Raw genomic sequence first — 16,187 nt, 5'->3', positions numbered from 1 at the left:
CCCTGACGGGATTCGAACCCACGACCTTACGGTTGCGAGTCCGAGAACCTAACCACTAGGCCACCGACGCCACATATATATTATATATGTATATGCCATTTTAGATTTCATACCAAAAGATGACTCCTGGCATAGTGTGTTTACCCCCTCAGAGATAAAGAATTAATGTGTTGATCATTATTGCAAACCCTGAATTCTAGGAGTGCATGCTGCAAGTATGGCCTCAAATTCATTACTTTTGTTTTTGCAGAGGCCAGTTGCTCTCAACAAAAAGAAAAGGTGTGAAAAGTGTAGCGTTTTATGTGCTTATGAATCTCTGCGTGTTGCAATACACATGCCTGAATATCTTTGTTTGATGCATTTTTCCATTTTCAGTGTGGTGCCAGAATCTCTACGATGGCTTTTGATGAAAGGAAAGTTTGAGAAAGCGGAGGCTTTAATCAGGAAGATTTGTCAAAAAAATCAGGTTTGTGGTTGCAGACTGTGCTACTTAAAATTGCTCTGTAATTACAGTTGAAATTGTCCAGTCACCTGTTGTCAAGGAGAAAAGTGGTTGTCTTAGACAGGTAGATGTTTTGGAAAGTGTCATTATGATATAAACAAAGACGGTGAAGGAGGGGGGGGGAAGGAAAAGGAATGATGACTGGTCGTTTGTATAGGTGGTTGTCTTGGACAGGTAGCTGTTACAACAGATTCAACTCTACTGAGTTCGCTTTCTTGAAATCTAAGTAAAGATTGACAACTTTTAACTGTGATGTGTTTGTACTTTGTCAGCCCTGCCATATATTATATGGGAACACATGTCAACTAAGCTTGTTCTTAGTTGGTGGTTGGCAGGTGCTCTGGTGTGTTTTGCTCTTTCTTTCCCTTCGAACATCTATCATCCTGATCTCTCTTCCTTCTTTTTTTTGCGTTTGTTACTCTCTTGTAACACCTCTAATCTTCGCCACTTATACGACCTTATTGTGTTGCAAGTGCTGTAAAACTCTTTCATCCCCCCGTGGCAGTGCCACTGACTATAGTGTCTTTAGGCCATTCCCAAAGGGGGGACATTTCTCGTTCATGCACAGTAGAATTGTAAATGGGCTGATTCATCATGTCACACTCTTAACTGTGCCTGATCTACAACAGGGAACTGCTGCTTGTTCTTTCCTAATCCTTACTATTGTCATTTTCCTCTACTTCTTTTGTGTGTTTGTCACACTCTTGTGACCCGCTATTTCCGGGATGCCTTGATAGTCGAAGCAGATTTTGTGCTGTTGAAGCTGGAGAGGTGAGCAGAGCAAGTCTGATTCCCTGTAAAGACTTCTCTGTTGACACCCACCCCTTGGCGCTCATATAACCTTATGCAGATGCGAGCGCCGCTAAACCCTCTACTAAAACTGACTAACTAAAACTCTTTCTAAAACTAAACTAAACTTCTTAAAATGTGCAGTTGTGTTTCTCTGTCTTTGTGTAGCAGATGTTTTGACCATGCTTTTGCATAAAATAAACTTTGGACTCGTTCGATCAGGTGGCATTCCCAGCTGCAGAGTGGCAGAAGTTGAAGGAAGAAACGTCGATGAAGTTGGACCTAGGGTCTGAGCAAAAAGAACATACAATGATTGACCTGGTCAAGACATCACAGCTGAGGAAGAGGTCTTTTGCCCTGCTCTTTATTTGGTGAGTGGAACATTGTATTGGTGCTATCAAAACTGGTAAAAAAAACCCGCATATTTATTTAAGAACACCTTTATTTTATAACACGTTTATATAAGACACATTTATTTAAAAACACATTTATTTCAGTCATGTTTTACGAACCCGTTTGATTGTTATTTTAGCAGCAACAGTGATCGTTTTTTTGTGTATTTGTTCTTTTGTCAGATTACGAGTGTATACATATTTGAAAGGATTTGAAAGCTACCCCACACATTTAATTGCCTCCACTCCTCAAGACAACAATTAGAACAGACATGCAGCTATTACCGAATGGCATCATGCAGAAGAGTTAACACTCAGATGCTAGTGGATTGCTAACAACAACAACAACAAAGGATTGTAGTATGTTGAATGAGCTTGTGTGGGCGATTGGCAGGTGCTCTGGTGTAGTTTGCTCCTTCTTTCCTACCAAACATCTGTTGTCCTTATTTCTTCTCCTTTTTTTTGTTTGTTTGTTTCTCTCTCAAAATACCTCTAATCTTCAGCACTTATATGACCTTATCGTGTTGCAAGTTCCATAAACCTCTTACTAAAAGAAACAAGCTATCATTTAGTGCAGCTGCGCTGTCAAACATGTTAAAGTATTATTTTTTTTTCTATCTATTAATTTGCTTTCCTGCAGGTTGACTATATCTACAACTTACTATGGGCTTACTTTTAAGATGACCGTCTTCAAATGGAACAAATATATGACTTTCTTCATCGGAGGAGCTGTAGAGTCTGTGTGCTATATACTGAGCCTGCCTGTAATGCGATAGTAAGTCAAGTATCAGTCACACATTCTCATTGTAATACATCAGCTTGTTGTTTCCGAAGGTAATTATTCTAACAAGGCTAAAGATTGTTGTTCCAGATTATGTGTTGTTGGTGTTTTGAAAAGTATTTAGAGGAGTGGTTGATGTTTTGAAAAGTATTTAGAGCAGTGGTTGGTGTTTTGAAAAGTATTTAGAGCAGTGGTTGGTGTTTCAAAAAGTATTATTTAGAACTTGAACACTTCTACAGCCGAGCATAATAATATTGTTCCCCCCAAAATATTGCTGAGGATGTTTTATTAGAAAAATGCATCTGTACAAATGGGGTTAGAAAAGTAGGGTGGCAGCTTCTTATGTCCATATAGTTCATTTGTTAGAAAAGATGTAGAGACCCATGTTTTAAATCACTATCAACTTGAATTATAGGCAATTTCCAGGTTGAGAACCATAGATACAGGGTACATAGAAGCGGAACCAATAAATTGGCAAAAAGATATTATTAATCTGAATACAGGAAAAAGAGGCTAAAACAGCACCTGGACATGGATGGCTGGTGCCTCTATAAATAAATCATTGATGGTCTGGTCTGGTTTGTTAGAAAAGCTTCTGATGTTGCACGCTGTGTGTTTTTGGATAATAATTTTTTAAAAGTTTTATGACAGAATGAGAGACCTAAATATAAGATACAATATATATATTTTTGAATAACATGTGGTTGAGTTTGTTATGCTGAATTCAAAGGCAGTGTTATGAGGCTGCTGTAGTCCACTCTTAGACGCCGGCAAGTCTACTGTCTAGATGCTGCACTATTGTAGTTTCTCGTTTTCCTCTTTAATCAGAAGTATTTGCTTACCTGTACTACAACTCTGTGCACATCTGTGTGTGGCGTGCTGACAAAATGAGTTACTTCTCGCAGTCCACTGAAGGAGATATTGGCACAAAATCAACACCGGGGTCAAATTAGTAGTTCTTCTATTGATGCTCTACTTTTATGTAGAACATTCCTCTTATTATTTCATACTTATAAATTGTAAAACTTCGCTTATAAGCATGATGTTTCTACTTCCATAAGGCTTGAATCCGAGAAGTAACTCATTTTGTCAGCACACTTCACATATATATATTTAGTCTGAAACTTATGTTTTTAAAATGCAGAAAATGCTAACGTTTTCATGATCGATTGCTCTCTGTCAGACTCCATCATACATCACTTTTCAAAATGAAGTATGGCGGAGTCATATAGAAAGCAGTACAGTGGAGTCCACTTATAACGAGACCTGAAATAACAAGAAGTCTGTTATAAAGACACTATTCTAAAACCCTGTTTTTTCCCTTCTTTATCTCTGTAAATAAAATACTGCTATAGCACAATCAGACAAACACGCAAGTCGGTTATAGTGGAATATTACTGCCGCTGTGCACAGCGCAGAGGCCAATTATACAAATTATAGTTAAAACCTCGTCAGTTGAGAAACTTGTTGGAGATCTAGCAAAACAAAGAATGGGAGAGCCCTCGTGTGCCAACAACGAAGGCCGGAGCGAATGAGTGGGGAGGGTGTGGCATGCGCAGACAAGTAGAACGCATCGCATGATAGGCCAGCTTAGTCTAGATTATCTAGACCTACCATGCCTCTCTCTTCTCTGGTGCGGGGATGGAGAGGTCATAGTGCTGTGATGGATGGACCGAATGTGTGACATGGGCAAGCAGACGGAACGCACCCCAAGGTGTGGTTGGGTGGGGTGGGGGACAACACAGCAGGCGAGTTAGCCTAGAGCCATTTCTTTCTGATCACCAATGCCAAGCTGACAACATTGCTAGTGCTAGAGAAAGAAACCTGATTCGATTTTTGATGAACTAAGAAAACTTAGAGGCCATGTTGAACAGTCATCGTCAGGGGAGATAACAAAAAGAAATAAACAGAACAGCAAACTCATTGATTAGAGCTACTTTATTATTTCCCTTGAATTTAATACTGGATCCCTTATACGAAAATCCTGCTATAACGGACATATCGGACCAGTCCCCTCCCTCTCGTCATAACAGGATTCCAAGGTAGATTTATTTTCAAGTAAACTTGCTGTAAGAAAGCAGAGAATAGACTTAGGGCCTACAACTTGTAAGAGTTAACCTTTTGAGCCCTCACCTCCTCAGACTACCGGGCCCCTCTAAGCTATTCACGCCTATATTTGTTATACGAAGTTTGAATGCTTATTTTTCAAGTACTATAATAGATAATGACTTGATACTTTGCGGAGAAATAAGAGCCTGTACTTTGCCACCAGAATTCCACCTTTTTTCTGTCAATCTGTAATATAAATAATGATAAAATCTTAAGCTAGATACATACTCTGTATTCTGACTGTAACTCAATGTTATTCTTATGCATGCTCTTATGAAACAAGCCAAGTTGTTGTGTGTGTGACCAATACTTTGTCTTGGGGACTGGCCCTCAAATGTCAAGTGAATGTTTTTTCCACAGTTTTGGGAGGAAGAAACCTCTCCTTGTGTGTTTGCTGTGTGCGTGTGTCACGTGCCTGGCAGCCGGCCTCCTCAATGATCACTCTTCTGGTCAGTAGTTCTCAAGATTCTCGCTTTAGTGGGTGGTTGGCAGGTGCTGTGGTCTGGTTTGCTCCTTCCGTCCTGTCAAACATCTATCGTCCTTATTTCTCCTCCTTTTTTTAATGTTTGTTACTCTCTAGTGACTCCTCTAACCGTTAGCACTTATATGACCTTATTGTGTTGCAAGTGCTGTAAAACACCTACCAAAAGTAAACAATTACCATTTCACTACGATTCCTTACATATTTTGTAGTGGGTAAATTTTAGATGGCAATGGATTGGACATACTTTCAAGAAGCTAGGCAGCTGCATAACAAAGAAAGCGATGGGTTGGAATCCTCAGGGTAAGAGAGGGGGAGAGGGAGGGCGACAGAGAGACAGGGAGACAGAGAGAGGCAGAGAGAGAGAAAGAGAGGGAGAGAGAGAGAGAGAGAGAGAGACAGACAGAGAGAGAGAGAGAGAGGATGTCATGTTAAATGTCTCTTAGGCTCTTGGGGACTTATAGATAGTAAAATGGAATGGGCTAGCAAGCTAGTTGGGTTGTTGTTTAGGCAAGTTATTGTTCTCATTTTAGTGAAAAGAGTGCTAGGCGGTAAAAGGAGATTTCAGAAAAATTTACTGACAAAATGTGTTTTTTAAAGCATGCAGTGTTTTCTTGTTCCGGGTGTAGATCTATGTGGTACTCATCCCTCTGTTGTCTCTCTTCCCAGGACTGACCTACTTAATCATTGCGCTGGCTCTGGCAGGCAGATGTGCAACTGCCTTCCTCTTTGCCATCATTTTTGTATTCTCATCGGAGCTTTTCCCTACTCTTATACGGTGAGTTATGTTGGCGTCCGGGGTATTTATAAGTCTCTTCGCCTTTCATGTGAAAGATGTGAGTTTGATTTCTGTTGTAGTATGTATTGCACTGTGTGTGTCACTCTTTTTGCTAGGAATCTGATTTCCATGCCCTAGGCTGTGAATTGCCCCTGATAATACAGGATTGAAAAAAAAAACCAGTCTCCTTAATCATCTACGTTTTGTTAACCCTATCCGTACGCCTTGGGGTCATTTTGTACCCCCGGGGTTGTATTCTTCACTTTTTAGAATACTTCTAGTACAAAGATCTCTTTGAAACTTTCAGTATTTCTCAAAAAATAATTTTTACAGACTTCTATGCAAAGCGTACGGACGGGACTAACGAGTAAATTTCCTCTTTGGAAAGTGACGGAACAGAGTTGCCCACTTCGTATGGTTACGTTAGTAAAACACGACGTATATTTGCATTTCAAGTGAATTCTTGAGGTTACAGATATACAAACTCCTGTTGAAGCTTCAAACTGTCTACTTTTCGTGAGGAAGTTAAAAAACAATCTATTTTCTTTATAAAGTATATTTTATTTCTACTGATGCAGAAGGATTTTTCTGTTGCAAGTCTGAGTCTGAGCTTCAAAATAATGTGTTATTATTATGCTGACTGGACAGAAATCACATATATGAGACTCCTGGAGAAAAATGTTCCAACTTCGCACTTTGAACTCAAGGTTGTGGGTTCTTTGGTGGAAGGATTCTTTGAGTATTTTCTTCAGCAGTACAACACAAATATTATTATGTTCTCTCAGTATCTATTATGTTCTCTCTGTATCTATTATGTTCTCTCAGTATCTATTATGTTCTCTCAGTATCTATTATGTTCTCTCAGTATCTATTATGTTCTCTCAGTATCGTTTATTCATGCTGTTCTGTTCTGTAAGAATTTATGACTGTGTGAATTCATCAATGTGTGTTAGGTTGTCTGGGTAAGCTTTGTGGGATTGTCTTTACTCAAGGATATACTGGAGAGAGACAGACAGACAGACAGACAGACAGACAGACAGACAGACAGACAGACAGACAGAGAAAGAGGATTACTATAGGAGCTGTGCGCTACTTGTGTTCTTTGTATTATTGTACAGCGCATTGAGCACTTCTTTGTGGAAATGCGCTTTATAAATGCAATTTATTATTATTATTACTACGGCTGAATGTATTGACCGTTCACCTGCTTTCTGAGACATGTTTAACCCAACTGTAGTAAGAAGTCATTTTTGGAATTTTTCGATTGATCATATTAAATTCTTTCAAATGTTCAGTCTTGCTGATGGATTATTTTTTTTCAGAAATATTGGCATGGGCTTTTGCTGCTTCTGGGCTCGCCTAGGCGGAGTTTTAGCTCCTCAAGTTAACCAATGGGTAAGTGGACTTTTTTCTCAGTTGTGTCTCTAAACAAATGTGAGGCAGCGTGGTGAAATCAGGCGCTCGTCAAAATAATGAAAGTCAAGAAACTGCATTTTTTTCGCAGGATTGGGAATTTTTATCAAATATTTGTTTTTTGGCTCAACACCTTTCATGCCCAATAAAGAACACATTTCTGTGTGGATTTTACTGAAAAACGTTGATTAAAGGCATAAAGGATGTAAGTTTTCATTTTCCGCGGACTCTCCAGCTAAGGAAATAACAAAATTTTGGCTGCCATTTTCTTGCTTATTTTACCTCTGAAACCAGGCAACCCCACCTCCTTCAATCGCAACAGCTTGACTTGTATTCATGATAAATGGATAGTTTTTAAAATCTAAAGCAAGGTAAATGGAGAGGCTTTAAGATGATACCAATAACTGTATATGCCCCAAAATTGACGAGGGCCTGATTCCAGTGTGGTGACACAAATTCAAGTCAAACTCTCTCTCAATCTTTCCTGGTTTTTCAACACTTTAGTCCTACAACACATGGTGCCAGCATTATGTTGGTTAAAAGTCTTTGATCTATTTGTAAATCGTGAAGTGCAGGGTCCAAATGGTTCAGATGAAATCAGTTCTGGCTGATGCCAATTCTTGTAACAAGACGAATTAGAAACGTTTTTATTGTTTCCTTTTATTGTATATGACTTTCCCCGTGGTTTTATGCACCCCGCATAATTTAGCAAAATTCGACCATTTTTTGCATAATTTCTTATCTTTTCCTTTATCATTCTTTGTTAGAACTAACAGAATCGCATAATTTCACATTTTTGGGCTCAGTTTGCATAATTTCAGAATTTTTCTTGCATAAAACGATGGAGGACATATATAATAATTTATAAAATCCAGTTTTTTTATTCTAGGGAAAGTTTGTAGAGTTTAAAGTACTTCAACTCCTCTGGACATTTTTTGTGCTGAAAATGTTTTGGAACCTATTTAAACTAGTTGATGACCAAAAGAGCCCACATTGGAGTATCACCCATTATCTTTGATATAGCCTATTACTGTCTCAATTTTACTGATTATCTTCAGATGTTATCAGAGTATTTCACGTGATCTTTGACATATAATAAGTCAGAATATTATTTGTTACCTTCAACCCACATTAAACTGCTACTTTTATGCTTAGAATATCTTTAAGCATATTATATTACTTATTATCTGTGACAAATATGATTTATAGACATTTTTTGATAACTTTTTTTTGGGTACAATTTACAGGCAAAGACAGTTGTTGGCTTTGATGCCATTATCATCTTTGGAGTGTTAGCTGGCATAGCAGCTGTCTGCGTGCTGGTTCTGCCGGAGACTCACAACTGCCTGTTGCCCGATGCCTTGCACGATGTTACAGAGGGCCATGTCCTCAACAAAAAAGACAAGGACTTGATGGAGGAGGACGCGGTCGCACTTCAGTCTATGACAAATCATCAGATGAGCTGAGAGATATATGAGGGTCTGCAATGTCGGCTCATCGTGAAATCATTTTGGTATTTTTAGTTTTAGATTTGAAAGACATGTGGTCATGTTGTTCACTCATGGAAAATCGTCTGATGAGTAGAGATTTCAGACTATGCCATGACGTCGATTTGTAGAGATGATGATGTTGGCCCACGATAAAATTGTTTAATAATTTGTTGTATGTTTTACGTGTGGCTGTAATCCAGATATTGAATTATCTTTGATATCCTAAATGTACCATACTGTGTTGGTGTGAAATGAATGGAAGCTTGGTTTGTTAGAGGCACAGAATTTCTAGACATTTTAATTTTAAAGAAAGAAAAATGATTGGGCTTTTAGACTATTGCTGCATTTACACCTCCTGTGGTGGTGATTGAAGGAGGCATGGTAGAGAATTTGCGATTCTAAAGAATATTTCCGTCCTTGGAAACTTTAAAGATTTTTGGCTGAAAGTATGTATGCTACATAAGCTCCTCATAAGCTTACTGACATCTTTTACCTTATGACTGTTGTACCCTTTAAGTTTTTAATGTTTTCATTTTCTTTAATCAGAACAGTTCATCTTTTTAACTTAAATTAAAAGGAAACTCACTAACTGTACAGCACAGTACAGTCCATCACATACAATTACTTTCTACTATCGTTTTATTGTGTTTAGAAAATATGTGGTGGATTGGATCCTTTTTATAAACTGATATTTCAAGCTACATACATAATATTTCTCGACGAAAGCTTTTCAACATATCTCAAAGCTGTTGTTAATTGCTTACAAGGTTAGATCTGAATCTTTACAACACAGTTTGCCCTTTGATATAATTGTTACATAAGTGGGACAGTAATATATTTATCCTGCACTATTTATTCTAATGAATGTTTCTGGGACAACCAGAAGGCATTTCAACAAATGGCTTTTCAAGCCTTAATTCCTTCCATTCAGCGTTCATAACATATCAAGTTTCATGATTGACGAGTCATCCCTATTTAAAAGTTTTTAGCGGCTGATAACTTCCAGCTCTTCCACTCAACAAACTCTTCCTACTTTGTTCCTTCATGCTCATGACTCATTCCTTTAACACGCATGATCTGTTTATTTATTGCATTTTACTTAGTGGATGGAATTTTGTGTTCCAATTTTTTGATAGTCTTTAACGTTCATCACTGACACTTGTGACACTTGCTTGTCAAAATTGCTGTTCACAGCAAGCAATAATTCATTTATTTTGTGTAAGTACTGTGAGAAGTTGGTTCCATATTATGCATATTTTTATCGTTAACTTCTTGTTTCTGGTAATTTCCTCTGTAAATTAGATTGCATTCTTATTTATCTGAGGCTGTTGTTTTAGTTTATTTGCAAGTTTTCGTACAAGCAGAATCTTCACAATAAATGTTTTAAATTCTTGTGTGTTCAGTAGTAAGAAATATTTATGTATTAGATATAAGAACTGTGTGTTGATACAAAAAGTGTTGTCGTTTGAACGGAATGAATGGATGTAAAAATGCTGCATTCCAATGTGGAGCCTTTGTTGTCAAGAGGTACATTTATTGCACAATTTCTTTGTCTTTTGAAGAGCTTTACGACATGCGGTATTGAATGTAATAGTTTTCTGGATAGAACTATTCCGACAGCGGTAAGTGTTGGTGTTTTTTTCTTTTCTATGATGACATTTGAGGCTACGATTTTTTGATGTGTAATGTGCCTTAATGATGCTAATTTGTCTTGATGGATCAACTGTCTTGATATGTGTAGTAATGTGTCTAGTGCTGAACAGCAACAAATCTTACCATGATGCTCACCTGAAGTTTTGAGATTATACACATGTAATATATGAGGTACTCCTTCATGGTGGCGGAGAATTGTGCTGACAGTGCGGAACGGACATATTGTCGGACTGTTGCGCCTTTTTAAAAATTCACAGCAGTTTCAGGAAAAAGAGGGGTTTTCTTTGTATCAACGTAACCATTTTAAAATAGCATTCTTCAAAAATTTGAATTCTAAATTATTGAAAAACAAGTCACAGTTTCACTTTTTTTTCTTCTTACAAGTAGAGTAACTGCTGATTGTGCTTTTGATTTAGCAAATAAAAAATGTTGGCGTCAAATGAATCTGTCCCCGTCGTTTTAGTAATTATGCAAGAAAAATTCTGAATATATGCAAACTGAGCCCAAAAATGTGAAATTATGCGATTCCGTTAATTTTAACAAAGAATGATAAAGGAAAATAATCAGAAATTATGCAAAAAATGATCAAATTTGGCTAATATATGCGGGGTGCATAAAACCACGGGGACAGATGGATAAAGGCGTTTTGTCAGCTTATGGCTGTATTGTCGTGAAGTGCATCGCTTGTCTAGGTCTTGCAACCAGCACGAAGAAGGCTATACTGCTTCAGTTGACTGATCAAAGTTAATCTGATGATATGTAGTTTCTACGTAGATATCAGCTCTTGTGTAAAATGAAAATGTCTCCTCAGTGGGGTTTACTTGTGTGAAGGACCGACATCACTGCACAAGGGGCATCCCCATAAGCACTCCGTCCCCTGAAGAAGCACATCTCAAAGTGTGTAGATGCTGACGGTTCCAAGCAATGGTTGATTCCATAGCCTTCTGCTCCTCCCACAAAGTTTTGAACTTCTGCTGTGGGGTTGAGTAGCTTGAAGGTGAGGTGCATTCCATATTATAAGTAGTCTCCTCATATATTCCTGCTATACAAAGACGTGCTCCTCTCAAATGTATGTTTTCATCTTGTGACAGGTTTTTTGCTATAATATGATTGATGTAGATATGTACAAACACATTATCACTCCCTCTAAATACATGATGCTCAGCACCGTGAAACATGCAGACAGGAAAAGTTTGACAGAAGGAAATCTCTGCAACAACTTATACATGATAACAAAGATAAGATAAGATAAAATAAGAAAGGATAATACTTTATTATCCTCGAGGGAAAGATTTCTTGGCTGTACAGGGCCGTAAAAACACATGCAGGTATACATAGAAATTTAAATTATACAGCGGCGTCCAAAAGAAACTTGGAAATGTAATCACCCAATCATCGTCTAGACAACGGGGTATTTGGCAAGGCTGCTCCTTGTGCCACACAATGAAAGTGATGGACAGGTGTTCACACCCTATGGACCCATAGCACTGGGCGAGCAATTTAAAAAAAAAAAAATTTGGGGTGGGGGGGTGGGGGGGTGACTGAAATGTCTTTTGATTGGTCACTTGAAAACTGTCTTTGACTTTGAGCGGTTTCTCACTTGTGTTTTGGATGACTGTAATGTTTATAGGTAGGCCTATGAATATGATGTGCAACACCCATGAATGTTGTAAAACACTGGCTAGGCCTTAAGTAGGATTATTGATTTATTCAAGGGATCAGCTGCACTTGAAGAAATTGTAATTTACTTGTTTAAAAAAATCACTCTACTCTATAGAAAAGCCTCACAGAATGTCTGATGTCATTCAAGCATAGCTGCGGAGTTGCAATGGATGACAGGGGCAGGAGTGGTTGCTTGAAAAGCCACGTGGCTGGGTGCTCTTCCCTGTAAATGACAATCACCAACAGTTTCCGCTTATCTATTCCTATGTTAGTACACATTTGTATAGTGAGTCCGTCTTTCTGCTGTTTTCCACCACTCTTTCTTCAAGGCCTTTGCAGAGATGTAACTCCCCTCTCCTCCCTCCCCCCTCCCCGGGCAGTGCTACTGACTGAAGTGTATTTAGGACATTCCCAAAGGGGGAACGTTAACTTGTTCTCTTCTGCTCAGTAGAATTGTAAATGGGTTGATTCAACAATGTCATGCTCATAACTGTGCCTGAACTGCAACAGGGAACTGCTGCTTTTTCTTTCCTAATCCTTTCTATTGTCATTTTCCTCTACTTCTTTTGTATGTTTGTCACACTCTTATGACCTGCTATTTCCTTGGTGCCTTGATAGTCGAAGCAGACTTTGTGCTGTTAAAGCTGGAGGGGTGAGCAGAGTAAGTCTGATTCTCTATAAAGACTTCTCTGTTGACATCCACCCCTTGGCGCTCATATGACCCTATGCAGTTGCGAGCGCCGTAAAACCTCTACCCAAAACAAACAAGAGATATAACTGCTGTCAGGGAATCCTTTACAAACGGTCCCGGTTTAGCACGTTATCGATGGAAGTGACCCCCCAATCCCCCCCTCCAATGAGATAACAACAGTAACCACTAAAATAGATCTCAGACATGAGATGGTTGCACCCCTTTCCACAGGTTCACGGAACACCATAAAGTATAAAGTATAAAGGTATGCTCTAAAATGTGGTTAAAAAGATGTGCTCTAAGACTTCTCTTCGGAAGGCCTGTTTTTAGCAATTGGAAGCATTCTCTTCCATGTTTAATCGTTTCTAAAATATGCAAAAGCTAATTTTTTCCCTCTTTTATGCAAATTTGTGAAAATCATGCACAAAATATGTTTTATGTTAAATATGTTTGTTTTAAAACCATACACATGTTTGAAAACAACGGCCTGCTAAAAGGTAAAGATATTGAAGAGAACATGTTTTGAATAAAAGCATGAACTGAGAGTATAATTGTACTAACTTCTGTCTTATTGTTAAGAAAGAAATTTCGGTGACGTTGGAAAAAAAAATCTTTCGCATTATTAACCGGTGTTCCATGCAAATGATGAATTCCATTTCCATGATGTGCTTTTTAATCAACTAACATTGAGATTTAATGAGACCACTGTTTTTACAAGATGTTTTAGTCATGATATGGTTCATATTACTTATTACAGAGTGTGTATTATTTGGTAGATGGTACATATTTCTTGTTTCATGAAATTTCACGTTTAATTTTGAATGTCCGGTTTTGTAGTTGTTCAAACTTTTGTTGTTGCTATGTTTATGCTGTTTTCCTTTCTTATTTGAATATCTTTCTACATCCTCGAATTGTATTTCTTTGATTGTGTTTGACATTGTTTTTGTTCTTATTTGAATATCTTTCTACATCCTCGAATTGTATTTCTTTGATTGTGTTTGACATTGCGTTTTGATTCATGAAGGCTCCAAGATGTTGTTGTACTGTCTCAGAGCAGGTTTTACTTTTTTTGATGATGCTCGATATATTTTTTTATTTTGGATTTTGTGAAAAGATTTCCGGGAAAGTAGCCTACTTAGAGGAGACGGGATAATTAGTACTATCTAGTTACTTGTCATATTATTATTATCCCTATTTGAAAATAATTTAAACCTTTTTCTTATAAACAGAATATCAAGCTTCTTGCTATAATTTAGAGAACTGTAACTGTAATACATACACATATGTGTAATTGAACAAAAATCTGCAGGTGAATCTTTGATTTGGTCTTTTGACACCTGAGCTCTTTGTTATGTCTACCTACCCATCTAGGGTTTGAGGTAAAGACGGTGAGAGACTTCGAGTTACAGGTACTACGAGGGTTTCAAAAACATGAGGGTTAGCTCTAGTTCCTCTTTTTAAGGGATGATAAAGTGCAGCCCTTCTTCGTGTGCTTGTAGTTGTAGTTCTTGTGGTGGAGTTTTTGTTGTTATTGTCTAATCCCTTTAGCTGCGAGCATTTCGCTCTCGGCAGCGCAATGTCTCCCTCAAGTAACTACATGTCCTTGTCATCTGGTCAACGCCAGAGTAGAGCAGGCTTTGTAAGTCTGTAGGTGTGTGTAGGAGCCTGCGTCGAAGAACTGACAAGTTTGGGCAGTGAAGGAGAAGATGTTCAACGGTCTCCTCGTGGTAGTCACAGTGTCTGCAATGGGGTTCCCACATGGGATTAATTCTGTTAATGTGCTTGTTGGTGTGTAAGTGTCCTGTGCGGGCTCTGAAGATTAATGTCTGATCCGCTCTACATAAAAGGTTCGAAGGGTCTTTGGGGTTGGCTTTGTCCGTGCTTGCGGTCGAGTAAAACACGATTAACTGAACATCTATGCTCAGATGTCAAGATGTTCAAGTATGATAATAACTTCAGTGTATCTTCTCTACCAAATTCCTCTAGCCACTTGGTCAATAGACAATACAGTCAAAACTCAGATATAACAGGACGGACGGGACTGGCAGTTTTTCCCTGTTATAAACGAGTCTTGTTATAACCATTGTCAAGGGAAACTAACAATACCATTGCACCCTCAGCTTACTATATCAGTCAGTGACCCCATCACTATGGGGGGGGGGGAAGGTGGTATGTTTTTGAAAGTTTGTGTTTAGGCAAGCGATCATACAAACAGGCGAGATGTCTTGGCCGAGACAAATTTTAATAATTTGACTGATCGAAAGCAAGTTTATGTCCTGCAAGATATATATCCAAGTCTGCGCAAATTGAACCCTGTTATAGCCTGGTTCACATTTACTTACTTTTATAGAGAAAAAAACCTCGGGGATTTGATATATCAATAATCAATGTTATATATCCAAGTTCCTATAATAACAGAGGCTGAAATGTTATAAATGGACTGGGCTGTACTTCTCGCTGCTGGAATGACATGATACATGTATATATATGTATATATGTATATATATACATGTATATGTATATATATATGAATCTCATTATGGTGTAAGCTTGCTTGATGTCTTCAATACTGTTTCAGCTGGCCTTTTTTTAAAAAACCATCTACTCACTCAATTAGTTGGCTGGGCTGTTGGCTACATCTTTTCCTATGTATTGCATTGTTTTATTTTCAGTTGATGGAAATACAAAATTCTCATTTGAGTTGAGTGTTTTAACTTTATATTGATCAAACTGCTGTGTTTTCAAGATTTCATTGACGAATTCAAATAGTTGGAACTACTACTACTACATATACAAAGAAAATTCTGCGACAACTTCTCCTTCAACTCTTTGCTTTCCTATCAAACATCTATCGTCTTTATTTTATCTCACCTCCTTCTTTTTTGTATCTCTTACTCTCTTGTAATACCTTTAATTTTCGGCACTTATATGACCTTATTGTGTTGCAAGTGCTGTAAAAAACTTACTGAAACAAACTTTACTTTTTCTACTTTCCCCACTTCAGGTTCTCGACACACGCAAGAAGAAAGGTTTACAAAATAAGCAATGTTGATGGCATATATGCAACAAAAGTGTTCTCTAGCTCTCTACAATATCAAGGAGTTCTCTGACTGGACTAATTCCTCTCCTTTGGATACATAATTAATGGAAAAAGGGTTGTTTTTTTTTTTTGGGGGGGGGAGTGGAATACAACTAGAACTAGAAGTAAGCTCTCTATAAGAAAATGGATGTTGTTTTTCTGGATCTTAAATGCATCCTTGCTACTAATCTTGAACTTTCCTCCCAACAGTTTCTTCTGACTTTACTGCTCTTGTTCCTGTTAGTTTTATTTTCGTGCCATCTGCTAATGTGTGCCGTCACTGTTGGTCTGAAGAATGATGCTGGCTCTGGCAAACATTTCGTCAAAGAGAGAATTTTAGTCCCATGTTTGTGAAACAAGAAACTTA

The 16,187-nt window shown here is 38.0% G+C and overlaps 1 protein-coding gene across 1 annotated transcript in view; it reads left to right on the top strand.

Annotated features, from left to right (window-relative positions):
- The window catches only part of LOC101849476 (organic cation transporter protein), a gene marked incomplete in the record, with an annotated part of 50,225 nt that extends 41,172 nt beyond the window's left edge, over positions 1-9,053 (top strand). Inside the window, 7 exon segments of the mRNA XM_005103356.3 lie at positions 376-466; positions 1,514-1,662; positions 2,324-2,458; positions 4,934-5,022; positions 5,724-5,832; positions 7,155-7,227; positions 8,493-9,053. Of these exon segments, the coding sequence (XP_005103413.2) occupies positions 376-466; positions 1,514-1,662; positions 2,324-2,458; positions 4,934-5,022; positions 5,724-5,832; positions 7,155-7,227; positions 8,493-8,711 (865 nt within the window).
- Positions 9,054-16,187: the final 7,134 nt, after the last annotated feature.

This window comes from Aplysia californica, unplaced genomic scaffold (genome assembly GCF_000002075.1).
Source record: "Aplysia californica isolate F4 #8 unplaced genomic scaffold, AplCal3.0 scaffold00369, whole genome shotgun sequence".
Taxonomy (NCBI): Eukaryota; Metazoa; Mollusca; class Gastropoda; order Aplysiida; family Aplysiidae; genus Aplysia; species Aplysia californica.
This window is presented reverse-complemented; position numbering and strand designations above follow the sequence as displayed.